Source organism: Mytilus galloprovincialis, chromosome 6 (assembly GCF_965363235.1).
Source record: "Mytilus galloprovincialis chromosome 6, xbMytGall1.hap1.1, whole genome shotgun sequence".
In the NCBI taxonomy this organism is placed as follows: Eukaryota; Metazoa; Mollusca; class Bivalvia; order Mytilida; family Mytilidae; genus Mytilus; species Mytilus galloprovincialis.
This window is the reverse complement of record NC_134843.1, coordinates 73059588-73083005: the sequence shown is the minus strand read 5'-3', so window position 1 is coordinate 73083005 and position 23418 is coordinate 73059588. Positions and strand designations below refer to the sequence as shown.

Genomic DNA, 23418 nt, shown 5'->3' with positions numbered 1-23418 from the left:
TTGTGTAAGTAAACTTATGTTTTCTCCAACTGAACCGAGTTCAAATAATTACTGTTGAGCGTGTGGATATAATCTGAAACGGCTGATACTAAATCTGTTGGATGTGTATTGATTGATATGTTAGGGTGGTTTCTGTGATTTCTTTAAGATCGATATTTTTTTGTTAAGGTTTTTGTTGTGTCGACTTGATGAGTAAACCTTTTCCGATAATATTTGGAGTTTGTTCTTTTTATTTTGTGATGTTACATCCCTGGAAAACATTGTTATCCTTGCTGCATTCTATGGGTGCTTATCCCACGTCAAGAGTTTGTTCTTTTTATTTTTCGATGTTACATCCCTGGAAAACATTGTTACCTGCATTCTATGGTTGCTTATCCCACGTTAAGAGTTTGTTCTTTTTATTTTGTGATGTTACATCCCTGGAAAACATTGTTATCCTTGCTGCATTCTATGGGTGCTTATCCCACGTCAAGATTTTGTTCTTTTTATTTTGTGATGTTACATCCCTGGAAAACATTGTTATCCTTGCTGCATTCTATGGGTGCTTATCTCACGTCAAGGGTTTGTTCTTCGTTGGTTGCTTTCTGTGATACTTGTACCTTCTTTATTGTTTTCATCGTTAACTGACATTTTCTCATTTTTATAAATTGTATTACATGCGATCATGCTGTTGTCTTCTATAGCTTACTATCGATATGGGTTTTGTTTATTGTGAAAGGTCGAATTGTGACCTATAGATGCCTACCCCCTCGACCTCGTGTATTTTTTTTTTTTCGGAAGATGTAGGTCCTTTATCATCTTCCTTTCATTATTTCAGAGCTGAAAATATACTTCCGTACCACTTACTCAGCACTTCACACCGAAAAACACTTCAACCAAAATACAATCATATCATACCAATATTCTATTTAGAGATAATTCCGTCGTGTTTTTATATATTCTAAGGTATAGAAAAATATTATAATAGAAAAAAATGAATACTTTCAAGTCTTTTAATTTAATTTTGTACAATAAATTAACGAAATTTAAACAATCTTTGGCAGAAACATTAACCTGCTGATCATAGATATAGGAAGATGTGGTGTGAGTGCCAATGAGACAACTCTCCATCCAAATAACAATTTAAAAAAAGTAAACCATTATAGGTCAATGTACGGCCTTCAACACGGAGCCTTGGCTCCCACCGAACAACAAGCTGTAAAGGGCCCCAAAATAACTAGTGTAAATCCATTCAAACGGGAAAACCAACGGTCTAATCTATATAAAATAAAAAAACGAGAAACAAGAAACACGTATAAATTACGTAAACAAACGACAACTACTGTACATCAGATTCCTGACTTAGGACAGGTGCAAACATTTGCAGCGGGATCAAACGTTTTAATGGATCATGGTTGTTTTAGTGTTCAGTGGCAAATATACACATACTAGTATGAATTAGCTTTGAAGAACAAGTTTTGAAATAAAGATTGACAATATTACATACCTGCCAACCGTTTGAAGCAATTCAGAAAGTACTACCAAGCAACTAATATACGGCAACTTTTAGTTGCTACTTTAACATTCATGTACGTCATTTCGTCTCTGGTGTGCAAATTTTAGCACCTTATGTTTTTGTGTTTACCATCTTCGCCGCAAGTTTATTGTTTTCTATTTGGTATTAAATTAATATAAAAAGATTCACTTTGTTACATCTTGTGATCAATTTATTTGACAATCGTCAATGGCAGTCAGCAGGGTTTAAGAACATCAGTTGTTCGACCTGCTAGTCAAATGCGTTATATTTGTTTTATATGCACACGTTTTTATCCAACGCAATCATAGATTTGAACATTGTTTTCAATTTAGACTTGTATATATATTATATATGAACAAGTAGACATTTTTATTCAGGGGTCAGCTGAGGACCACCTCCGGGTGTGGAATTTTCTCGCTGCATTGGTGGCCTTCGTCTAATCTCTGGTCGGGTTGTTGCTGCTTTAACATATTCCTTATTTCCATTCTCAATTTTATAAGTAAATTGAATTATAATCAAAACATTCATAGTTTCAACCTTTATTCATTATTAAATAGAAAGATAAACATTTAACACAGAACAGAAACGATGTATAACATTAAATAACATAGCAATAAATATATATTATCACAGCAAAAATAGTGGTACAAAAATATAATTCTTAAAGAAAGACAAAATAGCTTTGTCTGCTAATGGCCCGTTTTCACTACTAAGTTCTTAATTTTGTTTCTTTTAGTGCCCACTTAGAAACTCTATGTAGAATTTACAAGTTTGACCTTAAAAACGTGATTGATTTCACTTGCATTTCAGATCTTTTTAAAGCTAATATTTCAGATCCTTTTAAAGCAAATATTTTAGAATTATAAAGCTAGTCATGTGATTAGGTCATGTGGTTTTCTTTGTACTGGTACTTTCAAAGCTCAATATAATATCTTCTAGTTTGTCATGTGACACGACGCTGTTCTGGTCTGCAGCTTTACAGATCTCTGAGACAACAACATTAAATATATCAGATCTATCAGCGTAAACATGATGTCCTGCATCTGGAATTTTCTGAAATTTAAATAGATTTGTTATCATTACTGACATAATTGTCTGTACATATACGGAAAGCAAGTTGTCAGTTATGAATATTAAAGAACCAAAGGAAAATACTCTTTACTACTTTTCAGTGGATTCTTTATGTGACTGTCCAAAGTCATGTGTCTGTAAATCAATGGTTATTATTTGTTGTTGACTGTCTTATTATTTCATTTGTTTTTGTCATGGCGATTAGTTTGTGAAGCTTATTATACGATATTGTATTTGTTCATTGCTGAAGGCCGTACAGTGCTCTACATGTGTTCATTTCCTCGTCATTTGGTCTCCGATAGTTTGTCTTTAACAAAGGACAAGTGTCTATGCAATATACAAAGATATAAATTGCCTTGCGTTCTATAATGGGAAAGGATTTAACAGAGACTATTTATTAACCAGATGCTTCGCAGGGCGCAGCTTTATACGACCACAGAGGTCGGAACCTGAATGGTTTGGGCAAGAATGGACACAACATACAAGCTGGATACAGCTCTGAATTTGGATTTTGATTAAATAGTTGACAAAGCATAGGTTTCTGACACAGAATGAATGTGGTCTAATGAACTTTATTTTTTTTTTTGCTTTTGAGCAATTCACTTTGCTGTTGAATATTAATCATCTCAAAAAAAATATTTGAAAAAATTTTCTTTTTTATTTCTGAAATCTCAAATGAGAAAAATTGAACCCCTCCCCCCTACCACCACCACCACCACACACACACACACACACAATTTTTTTCACCTCCCCTGTTCCCTTATTCCAATCAAAGAGCTGATAGCTCTGAGGTGGAAGAAGGTGAATAAAAGGTTATTTGAATTACCATAAAAGCAGCCCCAATAACCCAGCCTGCTTTATTCCATTATCGTTATGACGTATTTGTTTTCTTCAAATAAGAATGTGTCATAAGTACATGGATTTCCAATCCGTACAAACATTTTCTATGTTCAATGGACCTGTTTGTTGGTCTTTGTGAATAAAAGAATAGTACATTGTGCTTTAAATGATTAATTGATTAAAAAAAAAACGTATTATGTAAATTAGTGAAAAAAACTACTATTCAGTTGTATCTTTATGGTAGTACTCCATCATTGAATTTTGTCAATCAGCCATGCTTTTATCCTTAAGCTGTGCAAGAATCCTCTTTGCAGATGAAAATTCACCTGCGGCAGTACCAGGTTCACGATTTTACAACTACATGAAACTGACAAGAAAGTTCAAAATCTAGCATGTTAGAATAATCTTCAGAGAAAACGTTTTTGCGCGTCTGGCGTATAAATTTATAATCCTGGTACTTTTGATAACTATTTACACCACTGGGTCGATGCCACTGCTGGTGGACGTTTCGTCCCCGAGGGTATCACCAGCCCAGTAGTCAGCACTTCGGTGTTGACATGAATATCAATTATATGGTCATTTTTATAAATTTTCTGTTTACAAAACTTTGAATTTTTCGAAAAACTAAGGATTTTCTTACCCCAGGAGTAGATTACCTTAGCCGTATTTGGCACAACTTTTTGGAATGTTGGGTCCTCAATGCTCTTCAACTTTGTATTTATTTGGCTTTTTAACTATTTTGATCTGAGCGTCACTGATGAGTCTTATGTAGACGAAACGCGCGTCTGGCGTATAAATTTATAATCCTGGTACTTTTGATAACTATTTACACCACTGGGTCGATGCCACTGCTGGTGGACGTTTCGTCCCCGAGGGTATCACCAGCCCAGTAGTCAGCACTTCGGTGTTGACATGAATATCAATTATATGGTCATTTTTATAAATTTTCTGTTTACAAAACTTTGAATTTTTCGAAAAACTAAGGATTTTCTTACCCCAGGAGTAGATTACCTTAGCCGTATTTGGCACAACTTTTTGGAATGTTGGGTCCTCAATGCTCTTCAACTTTGTATTTATTTGGCTTTTTAACTATTTTGATCTGAGCGTCACTGATGAGTCTTATGTAGACGAAACGCGCGTCTGGCGTATAAATTTATAATCCTGGTACTTTTGATAACTATTTACACCACTGGGTCGATGCCACTGCTGGTGGACGTTTCGTCCCCGAGGGTATCACCAGCCCAGTAGTCAGCACTTCGGTGTTGACATGAATATCAATTATATGGTCATTTTTATAAATTTTCTGTTTACAAAACTTTGAATTTTTCGAAAAACTAAGGATTTTCTTACCCTAGGAGTAGATTACCTTAGCCGTATTTGGCACAACTTTTTGGAATGTTGGGTCCTCAATGCTCTTCAACTTTGTATTTATTTGGCTTTTTAACTATTTTGATCTGAGCGTCACTGATGAGTCTTATGTAGACGAAACGCGCGTCTGGCGTATAAATTTATAATCCTGGTACTTTTGATAACTATTTACACCACTGGGTCGATGCCACTGCTGGTGGACGTTTCGTCCCCGAGGGTATCACCAGCCCAGTAGTCAGCACTTCGGTGTTGACATGAATATCAATTATATGGTCATTTTTATAAATTTTCTGTTTACAAAACTTTGAATTTTTCGAAAAACTAAGGATTTTCTTACCCCAGGAGTAGATTACCTTAGCCGTATTTGGCACAACTTTTTGGAATGTTGGGTCCTCAATGCTCTTCAACTTTGTATTTATTTGGCTTTTTAACTATTTTGATCTGAGCGTCACTGATGAGTCTTATGTAGACGAAACGCGCGTCTGGCGTATAAATTTATAATCCTGGTACTTTTGATAACTATTTACACCACTGGGTCGATGCCACTGCTGGTGGACGTTTCGTCCCCGAGGGTATCACCAGCCCAGTAGTCAGCACTTCGGTGTTGACATGAATATCAATTATATGGTCATTTTTATAAATTTTCTGTTTACAAAACTTTGAATTTTTCGAAAAACTAAGGATTTTCTTACCCCAGGAGTAGATTACCTTAGCCGTATTTGGCACAACTTTTTGGAATGTTGGGTCCTCAATGCTCTTCAACTTTGTATTTATTTGGCTTTTTAACTATTTTGATCTGAGCGTCACTGATGAGTCTTATGTAGACGAAACGCGCGTCTGGCGTATAAATTTATAATCCTGGTACTTTTGATAACTATTTACACCACTGGGTCGATGCCACTGCTGGTGGACGTTTCGTCCCCGAGGGTATCACCAGCCCAGTAGTCAGCACTTCGGTGTTGACATGAATATCAATTATATGGTCATTTTTATAAATTTTCTGTTTACAAAACTTTGAATTTTTCGAAAAACTAAGGATTTTCTTACCCCAGGAGTAGATTACCTTAGCCGTATTTGGCACAACTTTTTGGAATGTTGGGTCCTCAATGCTCTTCAACTTTGTATTTATTTGGCTTTTTAACTATTTTGATCTGAGCGTCACTGATGAGTCTTATGTAGACGAAACGCGCGTCTGGCGTATAAATTTATAATCCTGGTACTTTTGATAACTATTTACACCACTGGGTCGATGCCACTGCTGGTGGACGTTTCGTCCCCGAGGGTATCACCAGCCCAGTAGTCAGCACTTCGGTGTTGACATGAATATCAATTATATGGTCATTTTTATAAATTTTCTGTTTACAAAACTTTGAATTTTTCGAAAAACTAAGGATTTTCTTACCCCAGGAGTAGATTACCTTAGCCGTATTTGGCACAACTTTTTGGAATGTTGGGTCCTCAATGCTCTTCAACTTTGTATTTATTTGGCTTTTTAACTATTTTGATCTGAGCGTCACTGATGAGTCTTATGTAGACGAAACGCGCGTCTGGCGTATAAATTTATAATCCTGGTACTTTTGATAACTATTTACACCACTGGGTCGATGCCACTGCTGGTGGACGTTTCGTCCCCGAGGGTATCACCAGCCCAGTAGTCAGCACTTCGGTGTTGACATGAATATCAATTATATGGTCATTTTTATAAATTTTCTGTTTACAAAACTTTGAATTTTTCGAAAAACTAAGGATTTTCTTACCCCAGGAGTAGATTACCTTAGCCGTATTTGGCACAACTTTTTGGAATGTTGGGTCCTCAATGCTCTTCAACTTTGTATTTATTTGGCTTTTTAACTATTTTGATCTGAGCGTCACTGATGAGTCTTATGTAGACGAAACGCGCGTCTGGCGTATAAATTTATAATCCTGGTACTTTTGATAACTATTTACACCACTGGGTCGATGCCACTGCTGGTGGACGTTTCGTCCCCGAGGGTATCACCAGCCCAGTAGTCAGCACTTCGGTGTTGACATGAATATCAATTATATGGTCATTTTTATAAATTTTCTGTTTACAAAACTTTGAATTTTTCGAAAAACTAAGGATTTTCTTACCCCAGGAGTAGATTACCTTAGCCGTATTTGGCACAACTTTTTGGAATGTTGGGTCCTCAATGCTCTTCAACTTTGTATTTATTTGGCTTTTTAACTATTTTGATCTGAGCGTCACTGATGAGTCTTATGTAGACGAAACGCGCGTCTGGCGTATAAATTTATAATCCTGGTACTTTTGATAACTATTTACACCACTGGGTCGATGCCACTGCTGGTGGACGTTTCGTCCCCGAGGGTATCACCAGCCCAGTAGTCAGCACTTCGGTGTTGACATGAATATCAATTATATGGTCATTTTTATAAATTTTCTGTTTACAAAACTTTGAATTTTTCGAAAAACTAAGGATTTTCTTACCCCAGGAGTAGATTACCTTAGCCGTATTTGGCACAACTTTTTGGAATGTTGGGTCCTCAATGCTCTTCAACTTTGTATTTATTTGGCTTTTTAACTATTTTGATCTGAGCGTCACTGATGAGTCTTATGTAGACGAAACGCGCGTCTGGCGTATAAATTTATAATCCTGGTACTTTTGATAACTATTTACACCACTGGGTCGATGCCACTGCTGGTGGACGTTTCGTCCCCGAGGGTATCACCAGCCCAGTAGTCAGCACTTCGGTGTTGACATGAATATCAATTATATGGTCATTTTTATAAATTTTCTGTTTACAAAACTTTGAATTTTTCGAAAAACTAAGGATTTTCTTACCCCAGGAGTAGATTACCTTAGCCGTATTTGGCACAACTTTTTGGAATGTTGGGTCCTCAATGCTCTTCAACTTTGTATTTATTTGGCTTTTTAACTATTTTGATCTGAGCGTCACTGATGAGTCTTATGTAGACGAAACGCGCGTCTGGCGTATAAATTTATAATCCTGGTACTTTTGATAACTATTTACACCACTGGGTCGATGCCACTGCTGGTGGACGTTTCGTCCCCGAGGGTATCACCAGCCCAGTAGTCAGCACTTCGGTGTTGACATGAATATCAATTATATGGTCATTTTTATAAATTTTCTGTTTACAAAACTTTGAATTTTTCGAAAAACTAAGGATTTTCTTACCCCAGGAGTAGATTACCTTAGCCGTATTTGGCACAACTTTTTGGAATGTTGGGTCCTCAATGCTCTTCAACTTTGTATTTATTTGGCTTTTTAACTATTTTGATCTGAGCGTCACTGATGAGTCTTATGTAGACGAAACGCGCGTCTGGCGTATAAATTTATAATCCTGGTACTTTTGATAACTATTTACACCACTGGGTCGATGCCACTGCTGGTGGACGTTTCGTCCCCGAGGGTATCACCAGCCCAGTAGTCAGCACTTCGGTGTTGACATGAATATCAATTATATGGTCATTTTTATAAATTTTCTGTTTACAAAACTTTGAATTTTTCGAAAAACTAAGGATTTTCTTACCCCAGGAGTAGATTACCTTAGCCGTATTTGGCACAACTTTTTGGAATGTTGGGTCCTCAATGCTCTTCAACTTTGTATTTATTTGGCTTTTTAACTATTTTGATCTGAGCGTCACTGATGAGTCTTATGTAGACGAAACGCGCGTCTGGCGTATAAATTTATAATCCTGGTACTTTTGATAACTATTTGATTGGCTTATTAATTTGATCATGAGAGACACAGAATTTGATTGCCTAAACACGATTGTTTTACCTTGGGAACAAAATAAGGAACAGATGATTTTCACTAAATCGTGTTTTAGAGTTTTTTTAACGATACTCTTAATTCTAATATTTAAAAAAATGAAAGGACGTGTTATAAAACGTCCTTGATAAGAGTGAAGAGAATGAACACAGGGCGAACGTACTATATGGTCAAACGAACTCAGGACGAACAGACCAAGGGCGAGTCGACCCGATACCAAATTCACGCATGCGTACTACAAATATCGACATTAAAAATATCCGGTTACAAGTAAACAAACATGTAGATGAGATGAAATCTAATAATTTACATAAACAAAAAGGTACATATTTACGATAGTGATTGTTTTTCAATCCTAATTTACAAATTAAATGATTCAGATGCTTAATCATGTGTAAAAATCGGTTTCAAGAATTGGAACTTGTTATGAAATTGTAATGGCTTATTTTATGCACAGAAACAGATGCGGTATACGGAGGTTCAATGATTTTAAAGTCAGCACCATAGGTCTTCAGAAGACTTCAAGTCTTCTTCCACCAAAAACGATCTCAATTTAAATTTCTAATGGAGTTTGCAACAATAACTACTCACTCAAAAACATCATGAAATATTAAAATATAAAATGTCATGCAGTCATGGTTAAAATTAATATAAATTAATAGTAACTTCTAAAAATATAAATGGGGAAGGTGTCCAAACGGACACAGATGATGCCCTCGCTAGCATATAATGTTATAAAGGGACATAACTCAAGAACTGTTAAAGTGAAGCTGCCAAAAATTGAAATTAAAGAGGTAATAAGCATTATATACACATTTCATTAAATTTAGCTGAGACAAACTTAAGTTAAGAGAACAAAAACTAAAAAATTCTTCAATTTTTCCACTTATAAAGGGGCATAATCCTAGAATGGTAATCAAAGTGCTTGTAATCACTGAATGGTAAAGATTGCTTTAATTTATCAGTTGGTAGTAAAGTGAATATTGCATTGTATATTGTATATAGCATAGGTTGATTCAACTACTATTCTGGACAAAGAAAGATAACTCCAATTTTCAAAGAAGATTTCATAAGGCATTGGTTTAAGGTGATTCAACAACCATTCTGGTCAAAGAAAGATAACCATAATTTATTTGTCTTGAAACTACAAAAATGCTTGTTTTTGGCCCCTTTTTGGCCCTTTATTCCTACACTGTTTGCCCCATAACCTTTTAAATATTCCAACCTTCTACTTATAATATTAAACATTGTGGTACAATTTCAGAACAATTGAAATACTTATACACAACTTATTGTCCTGACACTAGATAAATGCTTGTTTTGGGTCCCTTTGGGCACCTAATTCCTAAACCTTAGGAACCATAACCCCATAAATCAATCCCAAGCTTCCTTTTGTGGCTATAAACATTGTGTTAAAATTTTATTGATTTCTATTTACTTATACTAAAGTTATTATCCGGAAACCATCAGTCTTCGCACGACGCTGACGATGTGATACCAATAAAACAATTTGCCGTCGTATAAAAATGCCACATATAACACATATAACATAGGACATGGGTTTGTCAACTGAAATCAAAGTTTTTGACCTTGACCTTTGACCTAGGAAGTTGTAAATAAATTATGACACACCCTTTGGTGTTGGTTTATAAACATGTCAAGTATAAACTTTGAAATGATAACGGTTCTCAAGATATAGAGTGGACACGATCTTTACCATAGGACATGGGGTTGTCAACTGAAACCAAAGTTTTTGACCTTGACCTTTGACCTAGGAAGTTGCACATAAATTATGACACCTCTTTGGTGTTGGTTTATATACATGTCAAGTATAAACTTTGAAATGATAACGGTTCTCAAGATATAGAGCGGACACGATCTTTACCATAGGACATGGGGTTGTCAACTGAAACCAAAGTTTTTGACCTTGAACTTTGCCCTAGGCAGTCGTTCATAAATTATGACACACTCTATGGTGTTGGTTCATATACATGTCAAGTATAAACTTTGAAATCATAACGGTTCTCAAGATATAGAGTGGACACGATCTTCACCACAGGACACAGTGTTGTCAACTGAAACCAAAGTTTTTTTACCTTGACCTTTGACCTAGGAAGTTGTACATACATCATGACACGCCCTCTGGTGGTGGTTAATAAACATGTAAAGTATAAAGTATGAAATCATAATGGTTCTCTAGATATGGAGCGGACACAAAGTTAAAGTGTTACGGACGAACGGACGGACGGACAGACTGATCACTATAGGGCGACCCACCTAAAGGCGGGGCCCTAATTATTCCTCATGAACAATTTAAATAAACTTCAAATCATGATAACAATAATTATCGTAGTTAATAAAATCTTATTGATCAACTTTCGGACGGACGGACGGACGGACGGACGGACAGAAAGACTGATCACTATAGGGCGACCCGCCTAAAGGTGTGGCCCTAATAATGACATACCAGAAAACAAAAACACAGATACAGGAAACACAATACTGAATTATATACATTTGTAGTATAATAATTTATTCCTGTCTATGTAACCCTATGCTCTAATATCAAAGACTGCATATCGGAGTAGATATTATACAGCAATGTCTTGCATAGTACAGGAAGACACTATATGTCATTTTCCAAAGGCATTGTCTAATTTGACACAGGCTTGTTTAGTAGACATGGGAAGATTTAACAAGGCTTACTATTTGTTTGGCCTAAGTTAATATTATTACACATGAAATAAAAGATAAATTAGATGATAAAAATAACGCCTCATCCAAAACAGGCATACAAAAATGGCTACAAACAACAATCTTAATTCCAAACTAGATTTTCCCCTGAAAAAACCTCTTGTTATTTAAGTTTATGTTTACCTGTACAGTAACATAACTTGAATCCCTTGCTGTCTGTACTTGGTACCCTGCTGTTTTATCCATCCAAGACTCAGATCCATACAATATAGACACTGGTAAATCCTTTGGTAAATTGACAGCCCTGAATATCATAGGATTTTTTGCCCAAATGTATGGTCCAAGACTTATACTCTTGAAAGCAATCTCGCCACTGGAATATAAAATGTGGTAATGAACTTTCTAGCCACCAATGCAATATAAATTCAAATTCAATAATATCATTTGTGTATTTAATAATGCAAATCGGTTGAGAATAAGATTCTCTTATTGGATAAAAAGGGGTCACATGGCATTCATTATTCTTCAGTAATAAATTCCATCGGTCATTAACAGAAAAAACGGACCAGAAAACCGGTCGTTAACGAACTTTTACATGATAATGACCGGTGGGGCGTGGTTTCCGTCTGATATTGATCGTTGGGTCGTGGTTTCCGTCTGATAATGACCGCTAGGGTGTAATTTCTCTGTAAATGACCGGTGGAGCGTGGTTTCTCTGTTTAGAGAGATTTACCTTTTATGAAACATGTTCCTGATTTTAATATTATATTTAAGTTGTTGAATTGTTTATTATATGTTTTCGTTAAATATAAAATTAAAGATAACTTGATTAATATTCATTTACTGAAAAATTGCACTTAAATGAATGGCAGTATTACTACGACTGGTCTTCACTCTTTGTCATAGAAATCGTACAACTACTCGAGTTCGCTTTAGGCATTTTGAATTTACGAGAATTTTCCAAAACATGGTTTCTCAATGAAATAAACATGATAGTTCTTGAAAAACTGGTCATTATCGTGATACATGGACTGCCCGTAGGACAGTGGTATTGACTGCGACAGCGATAATGACCTCGCCTTTGGCTCAGTCATTATCACTATCTTAGTCAATACAACTGTCCTGTAGGCAGTCCATATATCACGATAATGACCAGTTTTTCAAGAACTGTTATATAATTAAATAATGCTATTATTATACATGTTGTAGATGAAGTTTTAATAATTTCTATGTTCATTCATTTGCCGCATATTTTTAATGTTAATAGAAAGTAGTATGTATATTTTTTTCCTTCTCTCTCTTTTATATTTAATCACTATAGGTTTCGTATATTAACATGTACTACATTGAAAAAAATTGAGAGTTTTGTACTAATTAGTTGTAATGTGATATCAGTAAACTTGTTATTACATCATCTTGCAATACTCTCAAGTACTTGAATCACCATGCCAGGAAAACGTTAAAAACTCTGGTAATATACATACTAGATCATACTACTATAGAACACATCCCATGCAAAACTACAATATCTCGGATTGCTGCAAAGTTAACTACCTTGGCGTTCTTGCATTACAATGATAGATGTAATTACTGACGGTATCGTCAGTGAGAGCATCAGCAAACTTGTTCTGGATATCAGATCTAAATTTCTTCACCAATCCAGGACCTGAAAATTGAAAAAAGTTCTCTGTTTTCATATTTAGATAAAGTTTCAGTTATAATCAAGATATCGACACATAATTGTCCTTTATTTCCAAAATGCTATTTTATTCTTAAAGTGAAACATGTGCAAAATAAGATATATGCTATTAGCATTTGAAAGTGTTTTTTAATTACGATACTTAGAAAACCCACTTAGCTCAATACATTTTGTAGTAGGAAAATTGCTGAGTGGCCGAATTTATATTACATACCAAATGGTCCTGAAGCCCGTAGAAAAGACATCGGGTAAAATAGACTTCCGATTCCAAGTAAGATTTTGTATCGTGTCGGCATCTGTGTTTCTGGTGGCTTTTCGTGATATCCCCAGGGATCTGTTGGAATTAAATGCTGAATTCGTTCTGGGTATTTCAATGCATATGATGTACTAAGATATCCACCTAAACTATGCCCAAGTAAAATAAACTTCTCCAGTTTCATTTGCTTTCTCCATTCTTCAATGGAGTCTACAAATTGGTCCTCTGCCACTTCTGTTTTTGTACTTAATGTTGGTCTAGAACTTTTACCAAAACCAATGAGATCAAATGCATATACGGGTCTATTTTTCGATAGTTCTGTTAGATTTTTGGCCCATAGTCCAATACCACCTCCCATTCCGTGTACTAGAACTAAAGGTGTTCCACTATGATTTTCGTTAATAGATATTGTCCATAATTGATGTTTCGGATTTGAAAGTTGGACCATTCTCGTGGTGTATGGAATTTTCAAATACGCTAAAATGAATTGGAATAAATGGTTAATTGTTAAATTTCTTTAGAACAACCTGATGTTAAAGAAATGTAATAATGTAAACTTTAGCATGTTTAAACCAGGATAACACATTCATTTTTACAAAATAGATATGAACATTTTGGCAGTATAAATATATTAAATGCAAAAGAAACGTGTTGAAATTCCAATGTTTGCATTGCATGAAAACAATTTACAATCAATCAAAAAATTAAGTGAAAGAGATACAGTTGTGATATATAACCATAACCATGTCACAATCGCCACAAATGAAGAAACATTTAAGGGGATAAAGCAAGTTATAAATTGTATCGCATCTCTACGCCCGATAAAATTGTAATGATCGCGCCCTAACTGTAGTCTCAAACCTAGATCTGCGCCCAATAGAGGGGGTGTCATCAGATACATATAATGTATTATATGCATGTATCTGGTGCCATGCATTAATTTGATTGATTGATTGATAAAAAAAATTGCACATAAAAAATATAATTGGTGCAGATAACTTGTGATTCACATTTTCTGAACGGCGTACACTAGCTTAAGTCCAAGCAATATTTTTTTAGTCAATGTATCGTACCTTTTAGTAGTTTTTCTTCCACTTCAGCCAATTTTGCCTTGGATGTTGGTCTCCATTTCGGCAACTTTCTACAACTTTGTTCTGGCTGCTGACAATGGCTGTTGTAGATGAAAAGGAGAAACATCAATGGTTATACATTTTCAGATAGGAAGCACGGATCATGTGAATAAGAAAATGTAGTCCTTAAACAAATACGTAACATCATTTGCTTATATGTTCCATAAAATCTCCAGGTCCCTACTATATGTATGGAATATTATGTTTAAAACGTTTACCGTTTATATAAATTATTTTAAAACGCATTGATCATACATATAGGAAACATAATATCAACTGTAATGTCATGAGTCATCGAATACCATGTATCGAAAATTAAGTTTACGTGTACTAAAATGGTAACTATAAAAATGAACTTGTTTTCAGATATACAGTATTAAAGTTGTTTTACTAGCTTTGCCATGCCGCTTTTGTTTAAGCAATAAATATAACCCAGAATGTACAAAATAAAGACCACCTGTGAGCATTACGATTTCTTAAATAGTTTCTTAGACATGTTAGAGGGAGATCAAAATTTGTATAGTCTGCAATAAGATTTAGTGATATATTTGTGACTTTCCACATTTTACGGTTTCAAACAAATTAGACATGGAAGACTGTCGCCCTGTCTGAAATCTTGTCAAATAAAACAGACAAAAAAATCAGAAAGCATTGATTAACCTTCATTGAGAATGCTCTGAAAGACTTGACTTGCAAAAGTGCAAGTTTGTAGATGGGAAGCTTAAAAACCCAACCCTGAACTTAAAACGATTTTTTTCTGCTTATTCTTATCATATTTCTGTACTAATTTTTTTATTTATTATAATTAACACGACATACTATTAGACAGACTCAGTTTGTTCTAACTGCGATATAATCTGACCAATATATATACATTTCCTTCCCCATATATACTGCAGTTATCTTGCCTTTAAATAGACATATATATATATGCCATGTTAAACAAATACCACTTTTCGTCATTTCCAAATATGAAGTATGAAAGAAAGTAAAAGTTGTAATAGTGTCGTGGAAATAGGAGAAACTTTTAAAAAGTATTCGTCAAAAAAATAGGCTTTATTATATTGTTTTACAATGCAACATTTCTTCAATATATAGGACACAGTTGAAAAGACAAAATATCACCGTATTCTGCATGTGTTAATAGACAACTTTCGAGTTCGATGCATTTCCGTCAAAAACTCTGGTTTTAGTGAACGTCATTTGTGCGTTTAAGGGCGTCGTCACTTCCACTTCAATGTTGAGCGAGTGGTTGGAAAACTGTAATTCTACATTGTACGAATTATTCAGCAAATTAAATTCTCAAAATTGACAATCAGCACTGCTGTCATTAGGGAATTGTCATTAAGTACCTACAGAACAACCATTATTTCCAGTTTATCCTACACAATGACGATCACCAAGATGCTTGATGAACGTAAATAGTGCAGGGATACAGGCGATCCCCTCTATCTGGTAAATGACGTCATAAAGGCGCGCATAATTGACGAGTTTTTGCCGGTGACGGATGAACTCGAAAGTGGTCTAATAGAAACATATTTTGGTAACTCTCTCTTAAATAGAGAAAAGCACTTAATCTGTAATCAATATGCTCAATAGCCCTTAAAGTTCTGATGTGCAGGTCATGGACCGATTTAGAAGAAAACTGTAACAATTTTAATAAAAGGAAATGTGGGAGTAAACATAAAATGTGACATCAACCTAACCTGACCTAATCATGCTAATGTGATATTAAACTAACGACAAAAATAATGAAAGAACATCGAGAGAATAAGTTAACATACAGTTTTCATCAATAAACATGGGTCTAAATTTCAACAAAAACATTTAAAGATCTGTCGTTCATTGTCGTTACTGAGACAAAATTATCCAAATAACATGACCATGATGACCATTACAATAGTTACAAAATTTTAAGCAACTTTATATTAACAAAATTGCACTTTCTACAACTGTAAGGTTTTAAAAATTACTTCTTGTTACTTGCTTCTTAGTTATAGTCATAATTCTAGAGAAGCAGCAAACCAACATTCTCAGATCCTTGAAGATGACGACAATTGTTCATTTCTCTACTCTTCTGTCTCAAGTCATATTTTTGCCAGCTAAATGTATAATCGTGATCGTTGTCACTTTTATTTCTGGCTTGTTTTGTGTGGACGTGAAACAACAACCCCCCTTTTTTTTTCTTCTTTTTTTTTTGGCTTTTCACGATCCACATTTATATATCGTTTTGTAAAACGTGGACGAAAACGAGCAGTCATATTTATATTTTAATTTTACAATATTTTTGTTAGATCATTTTTTATTCATTTACATCAGGAACATGAATATTGATTGTTAGATGTATATATACTGTTCCCAGGTTACATTTTTTTTTTATTTCTTTAATATAGTGTAAGTATAAAAATCACCAAGATATTTCATACGCATCGAATAATATATTGGTATTTTAATTACCAATAATAAAGCGAACCAGGTGCTCCGCAGGGCACAGCTTTATACGACCGTAGAGGTCGAACCCTGAACAGTTGGGGCAAGTATGGACAAAACATTCAAGCGTGATACAGCTCTGAATTTGGATTGTGATCAAATTTTTGACATTACATGGTTTTTTTTACACAAAACAAATGTCAAGATTTTACAAATCAATTAAAGATTTCTTCTTCAAACTTATTTAAATTTAAAATTAAATAGTTGACACAGCATAGGTTTCTGACACAGAATGAATGTGGTCTAATGAACTTAAAATTTTTTTTTTGCCTTTGAGCAATTCACTATGCTGTTGAATATTAATCCTCTCAAAAAAATGTTTGAAGAAATTTTCTTTTTATTTATGAAATCTGAAATGAGAAAAATTTAACCTCCCCCCAATTTTCCAATGAAGTTATTTACATAAAGTTATTGGCAAATAAAAATAGAAAATGACATCATAGTCATGTCTGGCAAATTTCCAACATATATTATCAACTACTATTCTATACAAAGAAAGATAACTCCAATTGAAAATTAATTGCTATTGCACAATATTGTGCAATTAGATATTTCTTGCTATTGTGCAATACTGTGCAATTGAAAATTTCTTGCTATTGCACAATACTTGATATGGAATCCTGATTTGGACCAACTTGAAAACTGGGCCCATAATCAAAAATCAAAGTACATGTTTAGATAAAGCATATCAAATAAGCCCAAGAATTTAATTTTTGTTAAAATCAAACTTAGTTTAATTTTGGACCCTTTGGACCTTAATGTAGACCAATTTGAAAACTGGACCAAAAATTAAGAATCTACATACACAGTTAGATTTGGCATATCAAAGAACCCATTTATTCAATATTTGATGAAATCAAACAAAGTTTAATTTTGGACCCCCATTTGGACCAACTTGAAAACTAGGCCAATAATTAAAAATCTAAGTACATTTTTAAATTCAGCATATCAAAGAACCCCAAGGATTTAATTTTGGTTAAAATCAAACTAAGTTTAATTTTGGACCCTTTGGACCTTAATGTAGACCAATTTGAAAACGGGACCAAAAATTAAGAATCTATATACATAGTTAGATTCGGCATATCAAAGAACCCCAATTATTCAATTTTTGATGAAATCACACAAAGTTCAATTTTTGACCCTTTGGGCCCTTATTCCTAAACTGTTGGGACCAAAACTCCCAAAATCAAACCCAACCTTCCTTTTATGGTCATAAACCTTGTGTTTAAATTTCATAGATTTCTATTTACTTATACTAAAGTTATGGTGCAAAAACCAAGAATAATGCTTATTTGGGCCCCTTTTTGGCCCCTAATTCATAAACTGTTGTGACCTCAACTCCAAAAATCAATCCCAATCTTCCTTTTGTGGTCATAAACCTTGTGTTTAAATTTCATTGATTTCTATTTACTTATACTAAAGTTATTGTGCGAAAACCAAGAATAATGCTTATTTGGGCCCTTTTTTGGCCCTTAATTCCTAAACTGTTGGAACCAAAACTCCCAAAATCAATCCAAACCGTCCTTTAGTGGTCATAAACCTTGTGTCAAAATTTCATAGATTTCTATTTACTTAAACTAAAGTTATAGTGCGAAAACCAAGAAAATGCTTATTTGGGCCCTTTTTGGCCCCTTATTCCTAAAATGTTGGGACCAAAACTCCCAAAATCAATCCCAACCTTCCTTTTGTGGTCATAAACCTTGTGTTAAAATTTCATTGATTTCTATTCACTTTTACTAAAGTTAGAGTGCGAAAACTAAAAGTATTCGGACGACGACGACGACGACGCCAACGTGATAGCAATATACGACCAAAAAATTAAAATTTTTGCGGTCGTATAAAAACTGAGAACAAATCAATTGATCCATAATCAGTGTAAATGTACTGAATGTTCTGTTGAGTCTGTATGATGTTGTACGATGTTTCACTTACTGTGCCGGTTCTGCAGTGTTAGTTGGTAGGTCTGTTACTTGAGTTTCCATGCTGAAAACTGACTATAAAATTAGGTAGTTTGTTTTATTTAATCCATGAAAAATATTCAGAAGTGAATGAAACTGAGTCATCAATATTAGGTAGAACGATCAAAATATAGAGCGTAGATTTCGACTCGCCGGTGACAACTATAACAATAAGCCGTTAAAAAAGACCGCTTGTGAAGGGACAAGATATTTTTTAGTATATATATATATATATTGCTAGTATTATGGGCCAAGTGTTAACGGGTTCATACCCACCGATTGAAAAATAAACTTTGTACTCAGTTATGTAAACATGTTATCATAAATTCGTCGTATTAAATTTATAAACCATTAATCGGTTAGAAATCGCAATTTTATTCGAAATGATAAGTTATGATCGTATCTCAGTGTGTTTAATTATCTTGCGTATAATGATTCTCGGACTGTCCAATTGACCTGATGTGTAGTGCAGTGGCGGATCCCAAAAGGGGGTAGGTCCGGGGGTTTCAACCCCTCTTTTTTTGGACGTTCAATGTAATTGAATGGTGACATAAAGTTGGAATCTCCCATTCTTTAGTTGGGCCTGTAGTGGTACAAATTTTGTACAGCAGCTAAAAATAATGATGTTCCATTTCAATTTTGGTTATTTCCAAACTTTTCGTGACTTGTGTCTTACCACTAGGTCGACAGTACTGTTGGTGAGCACACGCCCCAGACAAGTTTTGTTCATACTTTTAAGTAACAACGCTGTGTTTGAAACAACCTAGTTTTGCCTATGTGCTGGTTTGTTTAGTCCCAGTTGGTATCCGATCAGAGATGGGTCCGATTACTTTCAATGTAATTGATTAAATTACAATTACTTTGTCATTTGTACGATTAAATTAAATTAATGATTACATCATTTCTGAAAGTATCTGATTAAATTAATGATTACATTGGCAAAGTAATCATGATTACATCTGATTACAATGAATTTAAAAACAAAACACTTTGAATGATTTGAATGAATAAACGTTCAATATAACTATAGCATTTTTGAGAAAGTATTTTATTTGGTTCAATTATAAAATGATAACTTCAAATTAAACTTCATCTATTTAAATAAACACCAAATTTCACTACATACATATACATTACACTTTCTCACCAATGATCTCTGAATTATTTTGAATTAAATTTAATAAAGATATATCATAATCAAGTTTTTTTTTGTTTGTCTTCTGACCTCTTTCATAATTTATATGTATTCCAAGTTGCAGTTTATGGAAGTTTAAATATGGATGAAATAAAGTTATCAGTTAAAACTATGTTAAATGTTAATAGAAATGTTTAATCAAATTGTAAACAATATGTAACATGTGTAAGTACTAAAAATCATTGCATTTTACATGTCCAGTCCAAATAACATATTTGTCCAACTTTTAAATTTTGTTTGTGCTAATTAGATAAATTTTCATGTCTGATATATCTTTTATCATATATATTTCCCTACAGCTATACTCAATTGGTAATTGCAATAAAAACAAACCTTAATTAGTCTCCTACCTGTCAATTCAAAGGTGACAAAAATCACAAAAATTAACAAAAGTTATTATCATATATTAATATGAAGATCATTATAAAACGATGAATATACATGTATGTACAATATCTTTTACCAAGATAAAAGGTTTATAATTATATTATATGTCTCTGCTTAGGCTAATGATGACTTTTCAATACTGTAACAGTTTATTTTTTACTGAAGTAGACATGCTTAAAGTAACCAAACCATTTTAGTATGTTAAAAATTTATCAAATATGAATAACAAAGAGGTTCATTTACTGACCAAAACACAATTTTAGGTTTTTTTCATTGTAATCAGAATGTAATCAAAAAGTAATCACGATTACAGGGTATTTTGAAAAGTAATTGATTAAATTAAATTACATGTAATCAGATTTTTGGCTGATTAATGATTACACTGATTACTTGAAAAATTGTAATCAATTACAGCTGATTAATGATTACAATTACAATTACCCCAAGTCTGTATCCGATAGACCCATGTCAACGTTTTGGCAGTGTAATTCTAAAACTCTCATCTGTGTGACTTTATATTATTAGCCGTTAAGATTTACTTTATATGAATGTCATGTAAAATACTATATGTTGTAACAATTATATATGTTATATGTATATGCCCCCCTGGGGACCTAATTTGGGAAATAAAATATCTTCTCCAATTTTGACAAATACTTAGGTTAGTGAGGTTCCAGTTTGTTGTGTTCGGGTAAATTAAAAAAGCAAAAGCATGCGCAGCCCTTTCTCTTTCTTTAAACCTGTTAATAAGGCTGCATTCAAGTAGTTAACGGGAAAGCACATCCACTCACAAATATTTCAAATTTTGTTATGCAATCTTTTAGAATTTGTATTCCAGGAAATGTGCACCAAACGCAGAACCCCCGTTGTTTAACTATGAAATGAACATCCTTTCCCCGGCCTTGTCCGAACTTATATTCTTGAAATTTCACGCAGTGTCTTTCTGTATACAATGTAATATATTTGAGACTTTCCTGCATGGACTGATTGTATTTAAAGTCTCTTGAGATTCCCAGGTCTCAAGTGGCCAACATCTCCAACTAATCAATACAACAATAATGTGCAACTGGCCAGATTATTCATCATGTTGATGGTGCGCAGTATTTGGAAGAGATTTTTTTCATGCATTGTTTCGGACATGAAATTTCGAGCGCAAATGCATTTGCGGTAATAATTTTTTTTTTAAATGCAGTATTTGATTTGCACCACAGGGTGTTTTTTTTCATTTGTGCAAAAAAATAAAAATTAAAAAAAAAATACAGGTGTGCCAATTTACTGGTAAGATATATGACGGAAATGTTTCAATATATAAATTGCATCCTTAATACAAAGCTCGTATTATAAATTTTGTGAAGTTTCCATCCCTTTGGGTTAGTAGAAGAATTCAAACTGACTCATTTTTTATACAAAACTGAGATTCACTCAAATGAATGAAATTGTGTAGTGTGCTCATGTTCGAGATGACGAAATGGACAAACTTCATTCAGAGACGAAAAGAGGAGTAAAAACCATTGGTGTTTCGCTCTATAGCCGAGTGGCCCACTGAGAGGAAATTATGGTATTCATATGATACAAATAAATGGTATATATATTAGAAATCAGGGATTTATAATAATAAAGGGGGAGGCTATAGCCGGGGTTCAACATAGAGTCCTGTCCTCTAAGAAATATGTCTGTTTTTTTTTAAGACCATACATTCAGAGTATGTATAATGTATTAAAAAACGAGACTAATCGTATAGATGTGCCCAAAGAAGTTGCATAGATAAAATCCCAAATGACATGGACATCAAAAACCTTAATAAAATATTGAATGATACAGTCAACAATGCACGGGTTAAGACCTGCCAAAAGTATAATCTCAAATAGAGTAATTAGTGTTTGATGTTTTCATTTTTGTCAATTGGTGAGATAAATGTTGAATATGTTATATTATGCTGTCAACATATGTTGCCACATTTTTACAAATGGTTCTTTTCGATAAACATCTATCATTTATACTATTGACATGTACTATTGGTGCAAATAAAATGTTGGGTTTTTTTTTTGCGCAAATGAAATATACTTTGTGGCGCAAGTGAATGGTCATTTTGTTGGCGCAAATGAATTGTCAAAATGTATAAAAGCCAAAAAAAAAAAAAGGGGGCACTGGAAATTCCTAATGTTACATCTCTGTTTGATAGCATAATATGATATTATATTTAATGTCATGGATCCATTAATGAGGGTCATTAATGTCATTTATCTATGTAAGTCGAACACACGGGATGATGGTCTCTTTTAAAGGCACACACAGACTGTCGTGTCGCTGATATTGGTACCTGTTTTGATTGTCAAATATATCAATAGGACACGGATGGGATAAAAAAAAAAATGTGGGAAGGGATTAAGATTAGTTGTAATAACTTGTTTCCCAATCCACTATAAACAAATCTGTTGAAACAGAAAACAATAAGTAGAAATCAATGTCATTGGGTAATAAATGTGCATCGTCTGTAAAGAAGTCGTTAATCATTTTAAACATTTTCTTTGTCATGTTTGTCTTATAATATGTTTGATCCATGATATGGCTAACGCGTAAATAAGATGTCACTATAGCTAGGGTTGTTATATTCCTCAAAAATATGAATGGACAAGGATTTTGTACACTTTATAAATCACTATATATCGGAACTTTTAACGGCTACAGTCTGACGTTAGTCAAGTTATCCGGGCCAAATATGGATATTAAGACCCCAGAAATCCCTGAGATAGCTCGATAAATTCCAAATAGCATATATGCAAACAGTTGCTTCCTGAAGACACTCCTCACCTTTTTTCTCTTTCTCACCAGTCTATTGTTGTTAGGGTTGTTTTTTTGTTTTTTTTTTTGGAGGGGCGTCGTTTCATTTTTCAGTGTTTCTGTTAAAGTTTTGTTATTTTATATTTTATTTTAGTCATTCTAATTTGTTTTGTTGTCTTTGTGGATTGTTTATTTGTGTTCTAATATAAAAAAAAAAAATGGATTTTATTTATAAAAGTAAATAAATTCTTCCTTTTT

The 23418-nt window shown here is 33.8% G+C and overlaps 1 protein-coding gene across 1 annotated transcript; it reads right to left on the bottom strand.

Moving 5' to 3' along the window:
• Positions 1-2043: 2043 nt before the first annotated feature.
• On the bottom strand, positions 2044-18968 carry LOC143080271 ((Lyso)-N-acylphosphatidylethanolamine lipase-like). The gene is made up of 6 exons (XM_076256013.1): positions 18772-18968; positions 14293-14390; positions 13178-13696; positions 12819-12930; positions 11448-11637; positions 2044-2569 (listed from the first exon to the last, which is right to left on the bottom strand). The coding sequence occupies exons 1-6, from the start codon at positions 18819-18821 to the stop codon at positions 2402-2404; spliced, it is 1137 nt and encodes a 378-aa protein (XP_076112128.1). The 5' UTR covers positions 18822-18968; the 3' UTR covers positions 2044-2401.
• Positions 18969-23418: the final 4450 nt, after the last annotated feature.